The 20,493-nt window shown below is 43.6% G+C and overlaps 1 protein-coding gene across 3 annotated transcripts in view; it reads left to right on the top strand.

The window, feature by feature from the left end:
- Window positions 1-20,493, top strand: part of EVC2 (EvC ciliary complex subunit 2) — a 148,398-nt gene that overhangs the window by 95,470 nt on the left and 32,435 nt on the right. For all 3 annotated transcript variants that reach the window (XM_008017936.3, XM_008017932.3, XM_073012516.1), the window contains one exon: window positions 587-709. In XM_008017936.3, coding sequence (XP_008016127.3) covers window positions 587-709 — 123 coding nt within the window. The remainder of the gene's footprint in view (window positions 1-586; window positions 710-20,493) is intronic.

The following is a 20,493-nucleotide window of genomic DNA, read 5'->3' as shown; positions in this document are numbered from 1 at the left end:
TGTAGCATTCACCCATTTCCATGGTGTAAATCCTCCTCCTGAGGCCAGTTTCAGGCTACCAGCTTGACATCACTGCCTGGTAGTTGGGCAGAGATGTGCACGATGGGCTCCCTGCCCGGCCCTCTCTGGGGATATCCCCTCCCAACCCCAGTCTGTACCCTGGGCTTCCAGGTCCTGTCTGCCAACGTGGCTCTGCTCCTAGTGTCCTTATTTAGTTTCCATGTTTTCAGACTGTTTTCTCCACTGTCATGGAAGCATTGCAAGAACAGGGACCTCATTCATCACATCCCCTTCTCAGAGAGGCTGACAGGTCTGAGGTCCCACAGCTAGTTAGGAGGTGGACACAGCTTGGTTCTGCTTGATTGCAGAGCTGAAGTTCTGCTCACCAGATTGTGTGAAGATCAAAGGCTCTGAAACTGAGCTCCTTCCAGAAGAGCATACCTCTCTCCTCCCCTCTCTGGCTTAAGGCAGAGATTCACAGTTCTGGGAGCTGCAGAAACTTCTCTTCACCTGCAGAGCCCTGGGGGGCTGCATGGACTTGCTGGTGATAGCCTTCTTACTAGTGTCTTCCCCAACCCCTCTCCAGCAACAGTCCAAGGTGAGAAAGTCACGGTCCAAGAGTAAAAGCAAGGGAGAGCTTCTGAAGAAGTGCATTGAAGACAAAATTCACCTCTGTGAGGAACAGGCCTCTGAAGACCTGGTGGAAAAGGTCAGTACCTCTGCTTCACCCACTGTTTCTCTCTGCACATGGCGGGGCTGATAGCTGATGTATTTGCAGGTACACAGAGGCCTTGGGGCTGTGCCATGCGTTTCCACCCAACCACTCACTCACTCAGGTGCTACGGTGAGAAAGAGTTGGAAGACCCTCCCCCTGGGCCTTTCCCCTGTGCATTCTGCTTGGAGCCCTCTCCCTCCACTTCTCAGCCTGGGGATCTCACCAGATCCTTCAGGCTTCCCCTTGGGTGCTACCTCTCTGGCTGAGTCACTTGCTGTATTTGTACCTGGCTCTATCCTGGGGCGTGTGCATCTGCCATTTCACCTCCATCACATTCTTTTTCTCTCTCACACTCTCCTCCATGTTCCCACAAACTCACCAGGCTCTCCCTTCAGCCCCATTTTTTGTTTGTTTGTTTTTTGTTTTTTTGAAATGGAGTCTTGCTCTGTCACCCAGGTTGGAGTGCAATGGTGTCATCTCGGCTCACTGCAACCTCCACCTCCCGGGTTCAAGTGATTCTTCTGCCTCAGCCTTCCGAGTAGCTGGGATTACAGGCGCCCACCATCACACCAGGCTAATTTTTGTATTTTTAGTAGACATATGGTTTCACCATGTCAGCCAGATTGGTCTCGAACTCCTGACTTCAGATGATCCGCCCACCTCAGCTTCCCAAAGTGCTGGGATTACAGGCGTGAGCCACTGTGCCTGGCGCAGCCCCATTACATATGTGATGTTCTAGCACACACCACAGTCTCCTAGGATGCTTTAATCTGTATTCTTCTGTCTTTCTGGAATTACTTTTCCACCTTTATTTACCTGGGTAAGTAACTTGTGTCCTTTGCTGTCCTGAGCTGTTCCTTCAGCTCTTGGATGTCTCTCCTTCCAAGAAGCCTTCCCCGAACACCCTAGATTTTCCCACTCGTTCCACCCCACTTCCAACTCTTCCTTACCATAGTACCTATCGCACGGTTAATTTGTTCCACAAGTATTTTGGGGAGGCACCAGTGTCCCAGGCACTGTGTCAGTGCACTCTGGGGTTGCAGCAGTGACTGAGGCAGCCCTGGTCCCTGCTCTCCAGTAGAGGAGAGCACATTCTAGTTGGGGAAGATGGATGATAAACACTTAAAATGATAGACTGTCGTCAGTGCTATTAAGGACATTAATTAGATGATGTGGCCTTAGAGGTGAAGGAGGCTGGCAGTGGGGTGGACTGTAGGTAGGGGAGGAGGCAAGGTCTCTGCAAAGGTGCTGCTTAAGCATAGACACTATGTGACCGCAGCCTGGGTGCCTGTCTGCCTTCCCCAGCACCCTGTGAAGGGTGGATTTCCAACAGGAGTATGTTCAGTGAATGAATGTATGAAGCCATGCTTTAGAGCTGCTGTTTTTGTTCTTACCTTCCCTCTATCTCCTTTTTCTAGCTTTTCTGCTTGGTTTTATTTTAGTGCCGGTGTACTTCTCAGAACATGAATGCGTGATCTGGCCAAGAGCCACAGAAACTGCTCTGGGCTCAGTGTCTCCCATCAGGTGTGTCCGGGCTGTTGATGTCTTAAGGGATCCAGGAAGTGGCAACCCTATTCTCACCCAGGTTCTGTATGAAATTGAACAGTAAGACAAAGATTAGGCAGATAGAGGCAAAATGTCATCTTCCCTATTGTTAAAGGCTAATTCCAAGAGATATACATCAATGTGAGAGCAAGCAATGGGCTTGCTGAACTACCTGAGAGTTAAACAAACTCCATCATCCAATCACAGTATCACTAGGGGGTTCCTTATGGAGGGCAGCCTACCCCTAGAGAAGCAGAGCAGAAGTTGGAGTCCCAGAGAGAAGCGAGAGAGATAAGCCAAGCTGTCCCAGTTTATTCCCAGTTTACAACAAGAAGAGGAGAGAGCTGGAGAGAGGTCGGGTCCTGCGCACATTGAGCTCCTGGCATAGGGAGGAAGTAGCCACACTTGGGGGTAGAGGGAGCATTTCCGTGAGTACCGGCTGCTTTGTGATCCTCTGTAAGAGGCGAAACGCGCCAGAGGGAAGGTGACTGTTGTCAGAGAAGAGCTGCTGGTGAAGGGAAAGCTGGGGTTTGGTTTGGCAGAGGGAATGGGTATCCTGAACTGTGCTGGAGGCCACACTGCACAGAGGGAACCCAGAGGGTTGAAGCCTTGTGACAAGACTGCTTTTCTGGAGTGCTGGGTCATGGCCAGTGGATGGGGGAGCAGCCCTGTGGAGGAACCTTCTCAGAGACCAGACTGAGAAAGAAAAGGGCCATCTCACCAGCACCCTTGGAGCATAGTCACAGGATGAATGTCTTGAACGAGAAAGTGATGCAGAGGTGGCAACCCATGGGGACATGAGGTGCAGACCGCACTGCTCCCACCCAGCGGCTCAAGGCTGGACCTCAACATCCTCCATAACCCCTCCCTGCCCCTACCTCATCTCCCCCTGCTCTGTCTCATAATTATTTCTAATCCACCTCCTCTGTTTCCAGCCTTGCCCAGCACCATTTTATACATACAGCGGGCTCCCTACTGTTTCCTGTTTGTTCCCCCTTCCTTCCAGTTGATTCTCCTTGCAGCAGGGAGCATCCTCTTCCTAAAGCCCAGCTCTAATCCCTTATGGTTCCTGAACCAGCAGACCCATCTCCTTTTTTGCCCAAACTAGTTATTTTAATAGAAGGAACTAAGCACATTCCTTCCTGTAGTTTTTTTCCTTTTTCTTTTTTTAAAACCATGTCAACCTGAAATAATTGAAAGAATCAGAACCCAGTGTTCGAGAGTTTATCCAAGAGAAAACCTGGGTATTGCCATCTGGGAAACACAGACTGCAGAGAAATGGGGTCAGCACTCTAGAGCTAAAAGTTAAGGTCTTGCTTATATAAGAACAAAACAAAGAGATTTAACAGGATGACAACATTTTCTACACAAGGCTGGTTTGTAAGTTACAACAGTTTAATTAGTTACGGTTTGTTTTCTTTTCTGTATGGCTCGTTTTCATTTCCTTTCCAATTTAAAAGAGTATATTTAACATTCCATCTTGGCAAATGAGATAGCCATGAGGTCTGTGTGTGAGAGAAGAGGGAAGTTAATCTGTAAGGAAGATCAACAGCAGAGGGAAGGGCCCTTTTCTGGCGCCCTCTAGTCATTTACAGCATTTTACAATACAATGTAGGCTGGGAAGAAGGCTAATCTGTAATCAGAGAAACAAAAGTTCAGCCCTGTAGGTTACAGCTGCCTGTCACGTGACTCAGGCCTGATAATCACATTCCTTTATGGCACCCAATAATTTAAAGTTTCTGCAACTTAGGTTTCAAATTACTTATTTTCACGACCATTTACATGTTCTCTTGGTGGCAAGTGTAGAATATTGTTTTCTTTGCCTTTTCGTTTTTTTCTCTTTGTTTTTGTTCTGTTCAGGATTTTTGTTTTATTTAGACATTTCAATGCTTTATATCTCACATTACCACTTTTGTTTCTTAGTTTCTTTCAATTATTTTTTTAGTTTCTAATTCCAATACTCAGTACTATTACTGAAAATACCTTCACCTCATTCTCTTTGTCACCCACGGTCCTTTAGAAATTTGTTACTCTCCCAGGCCTCTGCTTTCATCGTAATGTATAAAAGACGGCTCTGTGTATAATTAACTAGGCTTGCAAGGCAATCAGTACACTGTACTAATATGGCGTAGTGATACTAAAAGAAAAACTGTTGCTAGTCTCTATCAAATTGCTATCAGATACCAGGCTTATAGCTGATGCTCTTCATAAGCGTGAATCTCCATACTCATCACATTTCTGCAAGAATGGCATCTTGAGGTTCATTCTAAGCTCAAAAAGATTAGTGCCCAACCCAGGGTCCACCACCAGGCATATGATCGGACCTGGTCTGCCTTGGCCCTCTGTGCAGCATCTCCTAGTTCACACTGGCATCCTGGTCCCATGTAACATACTAGTCATCACTTCTTCCATAGCATGAACAAGGGATCCAAGGCAGATGGGGAGGAGACATCTGAGGATCTCCATGCTACAGAGGGTACACACAATGACAGCTTGCCTTGGGAATCCTTGTGTACTGGGCCACCTTATCCAGTTGACACATGAGGGACAGCATCACCAGGGGGCTGTGTGACTTGTTCAGGACCATCCAACAAATGGGTTATGACCCTTACAACTCAAAGCCACGTCCATTTGGATAGGAAGTCTGGGTCTTTCCCGCTCACCCATCCTAATCTACTTGCCACACATTCATAGACACCTAAGGAGGTTCCACAAAAGGCATTTGTGGGAAAAAAAAAAAAGGAGCAAGACATAAGACACTGACCAAGAACACAGTGCAAGAGTAAAGACCAGCTGAACCAGGCAGGTGAGCCCAGCAGGTGAGCCCAGCAGGTGAGCAGAGGCCTTCGAGGACAGGAGGTGAAGGGAGCTGGAGGTCTGCAATTCCCTGAGCCTGTTTCAGCACCCTCCCCTGCCCTGAGCTCACGTCTGTGGTTTACATTTGGGGCAGACCTTTGTCCTACCTCCCAGCCCACACACACAAGCCAGACCCTTCACCTGGCCCTGGGCTGAAGACACAGCCATCTGCTCCAGCTCTGGAGGAAGGACTGGCCAGTTGTTGCTCCCCAAGGTGTTTCCAAGCGTGATTTAGATTTCGTTTTTGTCTTATGCACTGATTGAGGGACTTACCTCCCTTCCTAAAATGTGATGGCATTTTAATAAGAATGGTGCCTACTTCCTTTGTTTGCATTTTAGTGCCACGCACCTTGCTAGACACTGTATATGTGTGCATGTGTATGTATTTATGCATATGATAGAGGTATATGTATGTGTGTGTGTGTACATATGAGCCATCCACATGTGAGTTCTACATATGAGTACCTATATGTACATCCATAGTCCCTATATATGCTAGTGAGGTGTACGGAGAGCTAAACACTTTCCATCTATCCACTCTAATCCTTACACAACGTTAACAGAAGTGCCACTGTTATTGCTCTATGAGAGATAAGGACTCTGAGGCACAGGGAGGTGAAGTGACTCCAGGGTCACGACTGGTCTTCAGACCCTGCATTCTTGCTGCTCTACTGACCTGTGCCTTGTTCATTACATGCTTTACCCTTCCCAACTTCCACCACAAGTAAGAACCATCAACGTCCCTGTTTTATGGATGTGGAAACTGAGTCTCAGAGATGTTAGTGACTTTGCCCAGGTTCTTTTTTGTAGCCAGGCAGTGGCAGACCTGGCACAGGAAGCAGAAGCTCTCTGTGCTGTCACTGTCACGCCACCTCCTGACCACATGCCCTGATCAGAAATGTCAAAGAATGTTTTCACCAAACAATGGCGGTGATTTCCCACAGTTTCACAATGCAGGGTGAGTGTGCCTTGGCTCCTGCATCTGTGAAATGCGGCTTGTGACAATGAGAGCCCAACAGTTTCAGGGCTTTTGTGAGGTGCCTTTTAACTTTGGAGTGGGCTGCAGTGCTCGTCTTCTTTCCCACTAATGGAGCAGCTCCACATGCCACGTGATCCAGGCCTCACGTAGAAAGGCAGACACGGGGCATTTGTCATCTGTGACCTTTTCGTGACAGTCCATCTTCACATTCGGCCATTTCATTGTGGCAGGTGCCAAGAGAATAGGCATTCTTGAGTTGACAGCTTTGATGTTCCTCCTGAAATTGATCGATTACATCTCTTAGCACTTGCGTGGCAGTTGTTCAGATGTTTTATTTGCAGGATAATTGCAGAGGGAAAAATGACAGCTCTCGTTCTGTGAATGCCCACAGCTAAGAGTTGCTTGATCATGGTATTAATCATGGTTTTCCAGAGAAACAGAACCCATAGCAGATAGATAGATGGATGGATGGATAGATAGATAGATAGATAGATAGATAGATAGATAGAGATTTATTCAGATTTATTCAGGGAATTGGGAACATACAATTATGGAGGCTGAGAAGGTCCACTGTCTGCCATCTAGAGGCTATAGAAAACCTGCAAACCTGGTGGTATAAGTCAGTCTCAAGGCCTGAGAACTAGGGGAGCTGCTGGTGTAAGCCTGAGAGACCCAAGGCCAGAGAACCAAAAGCACTTTAGATGTCCAAGGGCAAGGAGAAGACGGACATCCCAGCTCTGGAAGAGAAAGAGAATTCACCCTTTTCCCAACTTTCTGTTATATTCAGGCACTGGAGATTCAATGATGCCCACCAACATTGGGGAGGGTAATCTTTACTATCTGCTGACTCAGATACTAATCTCTTCCAGGCTGGTGTGGTGGCTCATGCCTGTAATCCCAGCACTTTGGGAGGCCAAGGCGGGTGAATCACTTGAGGTCAAATTCGAGATCAGCCAGGCCAACATGTTAAAACCCCAGTCTCTACTAAAACTACAGAAAAATTAGCTGGGTGTGGTGGTGCACACCCCTAATCCCAGCTACTTGGGAGGCTGAGGCAGGAGAATTGCTTGAAGCTGGGAGGCAGAGGTTGCAATGAGCCAAGATTGCGTCATTGCACTCCAAGCTGGGCGACCAACTGAGACTCTGTCTCAATAAAATAAAATAATAAAATAAAAAGATGCAAATCTCTTTCAGAAACATCTTCACAGACACACCCCAAAATACTGTTTTTAAAATAAAAAGATGCAAATCTCTTTCAGAAACATCTTCACAGACACACCCCAAAATACTGTTTTACCAGCCCCCTGGGCACCTATTAGCCCAGTTCAATGACACATAAAATTAACTATCACAATCATGTCTTGAGAGTGGGAGGTCCCTTGGGGTTCATGAAGCTGGAAAGATGGAGCTGCATCTTGCTGACACTGCCCAAGAGGCCCACTGTGGAGCCCAAGCCTGGCAGGCCATGTGCTGTCCCCAGAGGGACTTTGACTTCACTGTTGGGCTGCAGAGTATGCTGGGACTAGGAGCACCTGCTGGGTGACCCCTTCCTTTACTGAAATCCTCTGCAGATATCCACGCCAACCCTCAGCCCCAAATTGATACGGCTCTTATCTGGACTCTTCCATCCAACTGAAGGGGAAAGAGAGGCCAGGAGGCATTGGGAGAATTGTCCGCAGCCACACCAGCATCAAGTGGTGGAGTTGATGTGTCTGCCTCCATAGCCCAGGCCTGTGGCTGGGACTGCAGGGAGCTGTTAGGATGAGAAGGCCTTCACCTCCCAAGGTGATTCTTTGTGTTCTTCCCACTGCCTTCCCTGTCCCCTCCCCTTTCTCCCATTTTCTGTCTTCTCCTTGCCCTTCTCTGCTCTCCCCCATTCCTGTTCCTTCTGCTTCCTTCTTTAAGGAATGTTTTGTGTGGTGGTTTCTCTGCACTAGGCAGTTTTAAGTTTCTGCTTTTGAGATGTTCACAGTTTCAGGTAAGCAGCCAGTTCTTCCATCAAGCATTTGGAAGTTTGCATCCTGCTTTCACATGGAAAACCCACCTGACTACTCTGTAGCTCTACCTTAAAAGAGTGGCTGTGTGACTAATTCAGGAAGACTTGTATGACTGATTCCTGGAGGAAAGGAGAGACTGACAAATATGAGCCTCTGGCGGCCACTTTGTCTGTACAGCTGGTAGATTAAGGGAGGAAGGCGTCAGCTGTGGTCACAGGTAGCTATCCCATGGGGCCAAAGTGAGCAGATGAGAAATGCGAAACTCAGCTACAGATGCCCAGTCCTTCTGATGGACTGATTACAAATGCACAGATACAGAATTTACAGCCTGGAAGACATTGGAGGGCATATATATTTTAGAATAAGTTAATCAAGTTTCTGGATAAATTTCTATTATGATTGCATTAAACTTACAGATTCATTTAGCAGTTGCCTATCCTATCCAAAAATGTAGAATATTGCTTATTTTATTTGGAACTTCTTTTAGAACCTCTAGTGAAATTTTACAATTGTTTTCATGAGTAGGGTGGCCGTACATCTCAATTTGCTTGAGACAGTCCCAGTTGCCTTATCATCCCCACATTCCTTCCCATTTCTTTCTCAGCTTAGGAGAGAAATCATATGGTGACCTTATGCATAAGGTCTTGTATATTCTTTATGGTGATTCCCATACACAGTATAAGTTTGGCTGTAATTGTGAATGATTCGATTATGTGTTTTATATTATTCAATGCAGGCATAAAACATGTAACTAATTTTTATAAGCCTTTCTAGACTCCCATATGCCATCCTGGGAGCCAGACTGCTGGTTCCAGAGTCCTGTCTCTGCCATGTTCTAGCTGTGTGACCTTGAGCAAGTTACTTAACCTCTCTCCACCTTAGTGTACTCATCATTCAAGTATGGATAATAGAAGCGCCTACCTCCTAGGATTTATCTATTGATTCCATTGATGTTTTACGCAGTCATAATGTCAACAAATGACTACAGCTTTGTAGCCTGCCAATTCTTACACCTTGTTTCTATTTCTAATTGCTGTTTCAATGTCCTTATCCGCTTGTTCCACCATCTCTCTCATTTCTATTGATTGGGTTTTCTCTGGTTTATGGATCATATATTCCTGCTCCTTGGCATGCTTGGTAATTTTTGATTGGATGCTGGGCATTGTAAATTTTATGTGTTGCATACTGGATTTCATTGTGTTCTCTTTAATAGGGTTAGAGCTCTGACAAGTAGTTGAATTACCTGGAATCAGTTTTATTCTTTGAAAACTTGCTTTTAAGCGCTGTTGGCTTGGGTTAACAGCTGCGTTTAATCAAGACTAATTTATTCCCACTACCAAGGTGATGCCCTTCTGTGGATTCTGCCAGAAGTGTTATTGATTTGTTATTGATTTCTAATGTCATTGCATCTTAGTTAGAGATCAAAGTATGTATAAAGATTCTTTGGAATGTATTGAGGCTTACCTTGTGGCTTTATACTAGGTCTGCTTTAAAAGATTTGTTCTCAAAAAGGCTGAGTGTTTTCTGCTGAGTATGGAAAAGGGAGCATTAAGAGGTGGGTGGGAGCCGGTCATGAGGTCTGCAAGGCTGCACATAGCAGCTCAGATGTTTTGAAGTAAAATCAACAAGATTTAGTCGTTTTGTAGAGAATATTTGGTGGGGAGTACCATTGGGGAGGTCTCTTGGTCCATCCTCCTCTCCTAACCTCTGCTGTGGTTGGCTTAGGGGGTTTGGGCCTCATCTTAGTTCGACCTAGTCCTTTCCTTCTGTGTGTCAGTCTGTACTGAAAGTTACAGCAGTCCCCTCAGGAAGAGGATTGGCTTCTGTGAACCTACAGTTTCCCGTGGCACAGGAAGGTCTCATGCCACAGCAAGGATATTATTGACCTGAGGCGGGGGATGTCAAAGTTGCTGTAAGTCATGCTCGGTTGGGTCAGTTCCACCACCCTCCCCAGTGCACAGAGTCCACTCAGTGTAGGGACATTCTGGCCACCTGCCCTGGCCTCAAGTCAGTCTCCTCAGCTTGGGGCAAGTTTGTCAGATCTGTTGGACTGTAAGGCTGTCGCTCAAAATGCCTCCTGGCCAAGCCCTTTGATGAATTCCTGGCCAGGACAGATAATGTGCCTTCTTTCTCTTGCCTCAACATCTGAGTGAGTCCACAAAGCAGATTGGACACATAGCACAAATTATGCGGTTCACGTTTTACTTACCCATGATTGGAAATAGATCTGTCTGTCTGCATCTATCTTATCTATCCATCTATCTATCCATCCATCCATCCATCCATCCATCCGCCTATCTGTCTGCCATCTGTCTATCTGACCCTTGAACAACATGGGAGTTAGGGTGCTGACCCCTCACACATCACAGGTGGAGCCCAGCAGGCTCACCGTGTTAAACAAACAAAAATCAAAGTTTCAGAGGCTACTGTGCCTACGATTTGTAGGGCAGAGTTCCCAAAGACAAGGTAGCTCCAACAGAGAGAGACAGAGTGCGCTCCAGAGATCTGCAGGGCATCCTCAAGTCTTTGGCTAAGTCCTGCGCATGACGTGCATGAGTAGAACTCGTGTGTAACATCTGACTCCCCCCAAATATGCCATTATACGAATAATCTACTGTTGACAGAAGCTTTACAAATAACATAAACAGGTGAGTAATGTGTATTTTATGTGTTATTAAATATGTGTAAGAAAGTAAGCTAGGGAAAAGGAAATGTTATTAAGAAACTCATGAGGAAGAGAAAATATATTTACTGTTCATTAAGTGGAAGTGGCTCATCATAAAGATCTTCATCTTTTGGGAGAACCCACCCCCGATGGTTAACGTGGGTTCTTTTCTATTTCCTTAAGCATCTTGGCTGGTTTGAGAACTAAAGGGAAAGAGTACAAAAGAGAGAAATTTTAAAGCTGGGTGTCCAGGGGAGACATCACATGTTGGCAGGTTCTGTGATGCTCTCCGAGCCATAAAACCAGCAAGTTTTTATTAGCGATTTTCAAAAGGGGAGGGAGTGCACGAATAGGGTGTGGGTCACAGAGATCACAGGCTTCACAAGGTAATAGAATATCACAAAACAAGTGGAGGCACGGCGAGATCACAGGACCACAGGATGGGGTGAAATTAAAATTGCTAATGAAGTTTCGGACACACGTTGTCATTGATAACATCTTATCAGGAGACAGGGTTTGAGAGCAGACAGCCTGTCTGACCAAAATTTATTAGGCAGGAATTTCCTCGTACTAATAAGCCTGGGAATGCTACAGGAGACTGGGGCTTATTTCATACCTTCGGCTTCGACCATAAAAGATGGCCACCTCCAAGGGGGCTGTTTATAGACCTACCCGCAGGGTGCATTGTCTTTCTCAGGGATGTTCCTTGCTGAGAAAAAGAATTCAGCAATAGTTCGCCTATCTGCTTTTGAAAGAAGAGAAATATGGCTCTGTTCTGTCTGGCTCACTGGCAGTCAGAGTTTAGAGTCTTATCTCCCTTATTCCCTGAACATTGCTGTTATCCTGTTCTTTTTTCAAGGTGCCCAGATTTCATATTGTTCAAACATACATGCTCTACAAACAATTTGTGCAGTTAATGCAATCATCACAGGGTCCTGAGGCGGCATACATCCTCCTCAGCTTACAAAGGTGATGGGATTAAGAGATTAAAGTAAAGACAGGCATAGGAAATCACAAGGGTATTGATTGGGGAAGTGACAAGTGTCCATGAAATCTTCACAATTTCTGTTCAGAGATTGCAGTAAAGACAGGTTTAAGAAATTTTAGAAGTATTAATTTGGGTAACTAATAAATGTCCATGAAATCTTCACAATTTATGTCCTTCTGCCGTGGCTTCAGCTGGTCCCTCCATTCAGGGTCCCTGACTTCCCACAACTTTCATCCTCATCATTTTCACATTGAATAGGCTGAGGAGGAGGAGGGTTAAGAAGAGGGATTGATCTTGCTGTCTCAGGGGTGGCCGAGGTGGAAGAGTTGAAGGAGGTGGAAGGGAAGGCAGGAAATGCAGGCACACTCAGTGTAACTTAAAATATTTGAATTGATACACAATATTTGTACATATTTATGGGGTGCATGGTAATATTTTGTTATATACATAGGATGTATAATGATCAAGTCAGGGTATTTAGGATATCCATCACCCCATGTGTTTATCATTTCTATGTGTTGGGAACATTTAAGTCCTCCCTTCTTGTTATTTTGAAATAGAAAATACATTGTTATTAACTATAGTTGCCCTAATCTGCTGTTGAACACTATATCTTATTTCTTCTATCTAACTGTATGTTTGTACTCATTAACCAGCCTCTTTCATCTCCCCCACACCCTTCACCACCTGTGATAAGTATCCTTCCACCATCTGCCTCCATGAGATCAGTTCTTTTTGCTCACATATATGGGTATGAACATGTGGTGTTTGTCTTTCTGTGTCTACCTTATTTCGCTTAACATTGACGTAACTTTAATTGAAAGCAAATCCACATGTAAGTGGAAAAAGGCAATTCAAACTCGTGTTATTCAAGAGTCAACTGCTTATCTACTTACCTATTATCTATTTCTGCTTTTTGCTTTACTCCAAAACTTGAAGATTTTTGATACCACTATATGAGAGTTCCCTTATTGCTTTTCACAGCAGCATAGCATTTCACTGTATATGTGAGCCTTAAGTGATTTCGTCCGCCCTCAACTAATGGATATTTAGGTTGTTTTCAACCCCTTGATATTTTAAACAATCCTAGACCCTCTGCATATATCCTACGCCCCTCTGTAGTGAAGCAGGCAGAGCAACTCTTGCTATCTCTGTTTCACAGATGAGAATATTGAGGCTCAGAAAGAGTAAGAGGCTTATCCAAGGTCACAAAGCTGGTACATGGTAGAACAGAGACTAAAGCACAGGCCTCTCCACTACCATCCCTACATTTGATTAGAAGATCTATTTGATGGATCCACAAATGAAAGGACATTTCAGTTCCTCTTTGGTGTGATTCTTGTGCTGTGTTTGAACAGCGTGTACACAAATTTCTCACAAATAATTTTTTTTTGAGATGGAGTCTCGCCGTCACCCAGGCTGGAGTGCAGTGGCGCTATCTCGGCTCACTGCAAGCTCTGCCTCCCGGGTTCACGCCATTCTCCTGCCTCAGCCTCCTGAGTAGCTGGGACTACAGGCACCTGCCACCACGACCGGCTAATTTTTTGTATTTTAGTAGAGACAGAGTTTCACCGTGTTAGCCAGGATGGTCTCGATCTCCTGACCTCGTGATCCACTTGCCTCAGTCTCCCAAACTGCTGGGATTACAGACGTGAGCCACTGCGCCCGGCCCTCACAAATAATCTTTAGGAACATTTAAATATAAATGACAATGACATAACCGTATTTCCTCTTCACCCATTATTTCTGGTCTTATTTTAATGATCTTGCTCTCTGTCTGCATGGCACATCTACCACATATCTACTCACCTATCCATTATTCGTTCACTATTTCCATTTCATGATGTGTCATGCATGCACAGTTCACTAGAAATGCCTTCATTCAGAAGTGGAGCTCCTGATTGCCAGCGACGGTGCATCCTATTGTGTTTCTGCGGCTGCCTCAGCAATTATGCAGGGGTAGTCGGTACTTGTCAGGAATGGCCCTGCACACTCTCTGACTTCAGAAGGGACTAGTGTTTAAGCATCAGAATAATGCGCTGCTTTTCAGTGGCCTGACAAGAGAGAACCCTGGTGGTCCTTAAAGAGCTCAGAAAAGAAGGCATGTTGAAAGCAAATCCATTTAGGAAGGGAAGAGAAAAATCCATCCATCCATAAAGATTGGAAAAGCCTACAGACAATTATCCTGACATCTCCCCTTGCCCCATCTTATCCCTTGAGGCAGCCTCTGTCAAATTCATCTCCCTGAAGCACCATTTTGAGAGATGTTCCATAGCTTCCCACTGACCCCAATAAAATTCACATTCCTGAGCTTGGCATTCAAGGCTTCATGGTCAGACTTCATCTTACCTTTCTAATCTATTCAGTTTGTACCTTTCATATGCCAAAAGGTTACCATGGTTATCTTGGGACGGTTTTAATTTAGTAACTTTTCTCCTACTTTTTTAGATTGTCTATTTTTAAATTTTCTTTTTCATTCTTATCAAACATATGCATGCCTTCTTTTAAAGGGTCAAATAATTCTACAAAGCTTGTGCTGAAAAAAAGAGTAGATTCCTCCAGCCGTGCACACACACATGCATTTTCAGCTCCCCAGAGTAAACGACTTCCAGCTGTTTAGCTTGGTCTTTTGGTGCTGACCTCCATAACTCTAAATAGCATGCTTGCTTTGCTATTTCTTGATTTCTCTAATTTGGGATTATCTGGGATTATCTGTTTCCTTTTCCATATGAAAGATGAGGATTTACTCTATTTTATTCTCTTCACTCAGCCTGTGCCACTTATCAGCCCTTTCATTATCCCCCACCATAGTTAGGTCAGTATTTATGGCTTCTATGATTATAAGCATGTAAATGTTACCTACAGTTGAATCTCATAGGAAACTAGAATCCTTTTTCTTTACTGTATAACTTTTCGTTTTTCCTGGAGTTAATGTTGTCCTTTAGTTTCCTTAGGAAACTGTTTTACTCTCTTTCTTCTCTAAACCTGGACCACATATCAGCTCTTTCCTCATCCCCCACCATAGGTAGATCAGTATTTACAGTTTCTATGATTATAAGCACTTAAATGTTATTCACAGTTGAATCTTGTAGAAAACTGGGATCCTTTTTCTCTACTTTATAACTTTTTGGCTTTCCTGGAGTTAATATTGTTCTTTAGTTACCTTTTTGGTTACTTTTCTATGTATTTATTACCAATTTAATCCACTCCTTTTTACTGTTTTTTTTTTTTTTTTTTTTTTTTTTTTAAGAGACAAGGTCGTGCTCTGTGGCTCAGGGTAGAGCACAGTGGTACAGTCATAGCTCACTGTAACCTTGAACTCCTGGGTGGTACAAGTGATTCTTTTGCCTCAGCTTCCAAGGTAGCTAGGATTACAGGCATACACCACCCTACCTAGCTAATTTTTTAAATTTTTTATAGAGACAGGTTTCTCACTACATTGCCCAGGCTGGTCTTGAACTCCTGGCCTCAAGCAGTCCTTCTGCCTTGCCCTCCCAAAGTGCTCAGATTATAGGCATGAGCCACCATGCCCAGCTTTATTAACCCACTTCTTGATAGTAAACCAAATACCCTATCAGGACCATCACACATGTCATGTCTTCTGCTAATCCCATCTTTCAGGATACATCTCTCTCTCTCTGCCTTCTGATGTGTTCCAGTTGGAAACTGACATCTGTGCCTCATGTACAACTGCCATCTTGGGGTCATACTATGAATTCCCTTCACCCCTCTCTTTCCTGGTTTCATCCTTGTTTTTAGTGAAACACATCTTTTATTAGTTTCCTGGGAAAGGGCACATAGGAAACTTAATATTTTGGATTTTTTCAGATTTTTCCAAGACTGAAAATGTTTTTATTCTGCCCTCATACTCAACTGATAGTTTGACCAATCTAAAATTCTGGGAAATTTTCCTGAGTTTTATTAATGATTACATCTCCTATTGTCTAATTTGTCTTTATAGAACTCTCAGGATTCCAAGGTTGACCTCTTGTCCTTTATTTCTTTTTTTTTTTTCCTTTTTTTTACTATTTGTCTTTTTGCTTTACTTGCTGGGAGATAGCATAAGTTTTATCTTATAAACCTTTAATTGAGTTTTTCATTTATGTTTTCAATTTCTAATTCTTTAAGAGCATCTTCCTCCACCGTCCCAATGCTGTCTTCCTAAAAAAAAAAAAAAATCTTATTGTTTTGAGGCTGCTGTGACTTGCTATATCTTTCTGATAATGTTAATAATTTTTCTTAAATTCCTGCATATTCAGTCTTAACCTCCGTGTTCATTAGAGACTTTCCCAGGTATGTGGTCACCTTTGATGGTCTGACGATATTTAAGAGTGGGATAATAAGAAACTGCCTTAAGGCTCTGAGCCTACAGCCAGGGCTTGTAGATTGTGGCCTTCACTCTGGTGGCTGGGCTGGGCCACTCTGTAGGGGAATCCCCAGTGTGAGTATCTTTAGCTCTTTCATCAAGGCTGGTTGAATCTGCCAGAGACCACTCTAAGTCTTTTGTCTAGATGGTAAAGGCCTGGCTGCCCAACATTTGGGAAGCCAAATGCAGAAAGAGAGCTGGGGTTTTAGTAGTCAGTATGTAAACTTCCTCTAGGGCCCTCTGTTTTCAGATGTGCCTGAGTTTCCTCCCCTAAATTCAGAGACTTTTCCTGAGACTAAATCTCCAGTCATCTGCTGGGTATAGGGAAGAGAGTGCCCTGCTGAGCAGAGGATGGGTGGGGGGAATTCTAGGAACCTATTTCCTAATGAGGTGTTTACCCTTTTCTTCTGTTTTAGCTCCATCTTTTACCTCCCACTTCTAGATGTATCTGATGACTACATTTTCTGAGACTTGGGAAGGTAGATTCTGCAGTATAAATCATGTTGCTTCTTGCTTACTCCATGGCTTACTTAAGATTCAGTTTTTTTGGGGGGGATCTATGTAGTTCTTTCTCAATCAGTCATCCAGTTTCTAACTTCCAAAATTTTGTCACTGTTGTTTCCTCTCTCATTTCCCCCATATTTACCCTCTGTCTTAATGAAAGCACTGGATGCATCTTAAAAATTTACTGTTCTTCACTAGGAATCTCCACTGTAAAGATTTTTTTATATTGTGCATGTATTTTATCATTAGAAATGAAGAAACCTCTTTAAAATAGGGGGAAAAACTCATTATGGCAAACCATCATTTTTATCTTTTTTGTGCAACTTGAAAGAAATCCTATTTAATAATGATAGTAAAAATAATAAAGTGGTAATGATGATGACAGCTACTGTTTATTAGCAAACCATTATTTTTATCTTTTTTGTGCAACTTGAAAGAAATCCTATTTAATAATGATGATAGTAAAAATAATAAAGTGGTAATGATGATGACAGCTACTGTTTATTAGGTACTCACTAGCTACCAGATACTATTTCCTTTTCACAGGAGAAACTGAGACTCAGAAAGGTTAAGCACCTTGCCCTGATCACACAGCTAGGTCACTGGTAAGTTTGTATGTAAGAATTAATAGATCAACCTTAAAATACAACAAAGCAAAACTATGCTAAGTGATGTGAGGTGATGCCCCTCATTTCTTTGGGGAATTTGCACTTTGATAATGTAGATGATAGGGGTGGTAGAAGTAACTTTCTAGGCATATAAATTAATTTGTCTGTGTCTAAAATTTAAGCACTAATGATGCTTATTTAGCAAGATAGTATTTAATTCAACAAATATTAACCCAATGGGCCATCAGTGAATCTACTTTCCTCCTGATACAATATGCCACAGAGAGTTTTAAACATTTCCCATCTTTTTACCTGCTCTGGGTATCTTGAACCCATTCAACAGAACATGGATTAAACTTACCTGCTTTTTAAGGGGACCAGCCACTGGAATGGGAATCTTCAAATGCACATTTATATTTCAGCAGCATTTCTTTAGCCTTATTCTCCCAATGTTTGGATGCAAGTTTCTTGATAATGTTACCAGCAGCAAATCTGTACAAATCTGTGGCAACTTTAATTATTGACTCCTAAGAAGAAAGACTTTAATCCAGGAGCATAAGACAGAAAGAGAGACTGAGGCAAGTTTTCAAACAGGAGTAAATGTTTATTGAAAAGCTTTAGAGCAGGAAGGAAAGGAAGTGAAGCACACTTGGACGAGGGACAAGCAGGCGACTTGAGAGACCAACTGCACAACTTAACCTTTGACTTGGGGTTTTATACATTGGCATACTTCTGGAGGGTTGCATACTGTATTAGTCCATTCTCACACTACTATAAGGACATACCCAAGACTGGGTGATTAATAATGGAAAGGGGTTTAATTGATTCGCAGTTCCGCAGGGCTGGGGAGACCTCAAGAAACTTACAATCGTGGCAGAAACGGGAAGCAAACATACCCTTCTTCACATGGCAGCAGCAAGGAGAAGTGCAGAGCAAAGAGGGAGAAAAATCCCTTATAAAACCATCAGATCTCATGATAACTCACTCACTCTCAGGAGAACAGCATGGAGGTAATCACCCCCGTGATTCAGTTATCTCCTATGACACGTGGGGATTATGGGAACTACAGTTCAAGATGAGATTTGGGTGGGGACACGGCCAAACCATATCACATCCCTTCTCCCATGATTCTTCCCTTGGGGTGGGCTGTTCACATGCACAGTGGCCTGCCAGCACTTGGGAGGAGCCGCATACGCAGTGTTTTTGCTGAAGTTATGCACATGCTCACTTGAGGCGTTCTTCCTTACCAGTAGAATGTTTCTAGAAGGTCATATACTAGTTATACTCTACCATTTTGCTTCTTAGTGCACATGCGTGAGCCCACTTGCCCGACTCCCGAGTTCTTATCGGGAAGGTGCTTATCACCAATTTCAGGTTTTTTTCTATCATTGGGAGACTGCCATTCCCTGGCACCAACTGCAACCAGTTATTATTTTAAAGATGTAGTTAACAGCCACTTGACCATCACCTGATGGCCACCTGACATTCCTGGTAGTTGGGGGGCTCTCTCCTGCCCTGCTCATGTCTGACTAGTTACCTACTGTAACAAAACCTCTCTAAATACCTCTCTTTCCACTGAAGGATGTTGCTGGTGGCACTCCTAGATTCTCCATCCCTTGCCCACTTTTCTCCAAGGAGGAGATCATAATCTGATCATAATGATCATAATCATAAATGCAAGGAGGGCATTTATGATTGGTGGGATTAAAGAAGGAATGGGACAGGCTCAGCTCAGTCCCCTCCTCTCTGGGAACCAGCCTGCCTATAGGAAAGCCCCTCTTATCTGTTTATTAAGTGATGAATTTGGTAGGGAGGCCTACTGTTTGGGGGATTGTGAATTTGTTTGGATACAGATCCGAGCCACATTCTCTAATCTAGTTTTCAATATCAAACCTGACATTTGGTGTCTGTCTGGGTCACCCTTTCATCTAGTTGTATTTGTTTCCAAACTTGGGCAAGGAGAGGTGTGATTTATTGAACTCATTAGAATCCCAATAACTCTCTGCTGGTTGATACAGATAGACTTTATTATATGTTTAAAGGACATTATAATGCATAGAAGAAACTTTTCCTTTGAAATCCACGTGTTGTCAGGGAAAAAGTAGTAAGGAAGTTGTTTGAACTTCTCCTTTAAAGAGTATTTAGCAGCATATCGTTTTGCAAATGAATTTGTGTTATTCTCAGTGGCTTGAATATTTAATGAAGCCTGTCATTAATACTTCATAGAAATGCAAATCTGTGTTGTTTCCCAGGATTTCTTCTAGAAAAGGATTAAAACCCTCTCTAGAGACACATTTTCATGGTGCTGGAACTAACAAACTCAGCTTTCCAAAGAAGAAAAAAGAATTTTGGAGAAGCTTTTTTTTTTTCTTTTTAATTTCACTGTCCATGTTGTTCATATATTATATACAAAAAGCTTTACACTTCACCCACATTTGTGCATGCATTTGCATAAATAAAACTTGAGCTATCCCTCATGGCCACCTCACTCTGCCCTCTGCTCTGCACCTCTGCAGGGGTCTGGGTCTTATGGGACACTTGGACCACCACCCACCCAAGAGGGGAAGATGGAGACCACACAAAGATAACGTGAAAACCCTAGTTCATGGCAGGCATGTAATAAAGAAGACCTTTGTCGGCTGAAGAATGATGAGGTTCATAAATTTGGAAAGGAGACCTTTATTTCTCATAACAGGTTGCAGCCTGCAGGGGGGCAATTCTGACAGGCTAGGAAGCATAGCATCTGGTTAGAAGCTGAAAACAGGCACTTAGAGAAAGGGGCAAAGGAAACAGGAATTTATGCTAAACAGGGTGGCTTAATATACATATGTAATAAGCTATAGGAGAAGTCATGAATATTTATGAAAGGAGAAACATGCACAAGTGTTGTCATTGAGCTTCATGCCCCTTCATGGGTCCTGTGTCTCCACCCAAATCTCATATTGAATTGTAGTTTACATAATCCCCACGTGTGTCATCGGAGGGACCTGGTGATAGGTAACTTAATCACGAGGGCAGTTACCCTCATGCTGCTCTCGTGATAGTGACTGAGTTCTCACGAGATCTGATAGTTTTTTAAGGGGCTTTTTCCCTTTTTGCTTGGTACTTCTCCTTGCTGCTGCCATGTGAAGAAGGATGTGTTTGCTTCCCCTTCTGCCATGATTGTAAGTTTCCTGAGGCCTCCCCAGCCCTGCAGAACTGTGAGTCAATTAAATCTGTTTTCTTTATAAATTACTCACTCTCAGGCAGTGCTTTATAGCAGCATAAGGA

Source organism: Chlorocebus sabaeus, chromosome 27 (assembly GCF_047675955.1).
Source record: "Chlorocebus sabaeus isolate Y175 chromosome 27, mChlSab1.0.hap1, whole genome shotgun sequence".
Lineage (NCBI taxonomy): Eukaryota > Metazoa > Chordata > Mammalia > Primates > Cercopithecidae > Chlorocebus > Chlorocebus sabaeus.
This window is presented reverse-complemented; position numbering and strand designations above follow the sequence as displayed.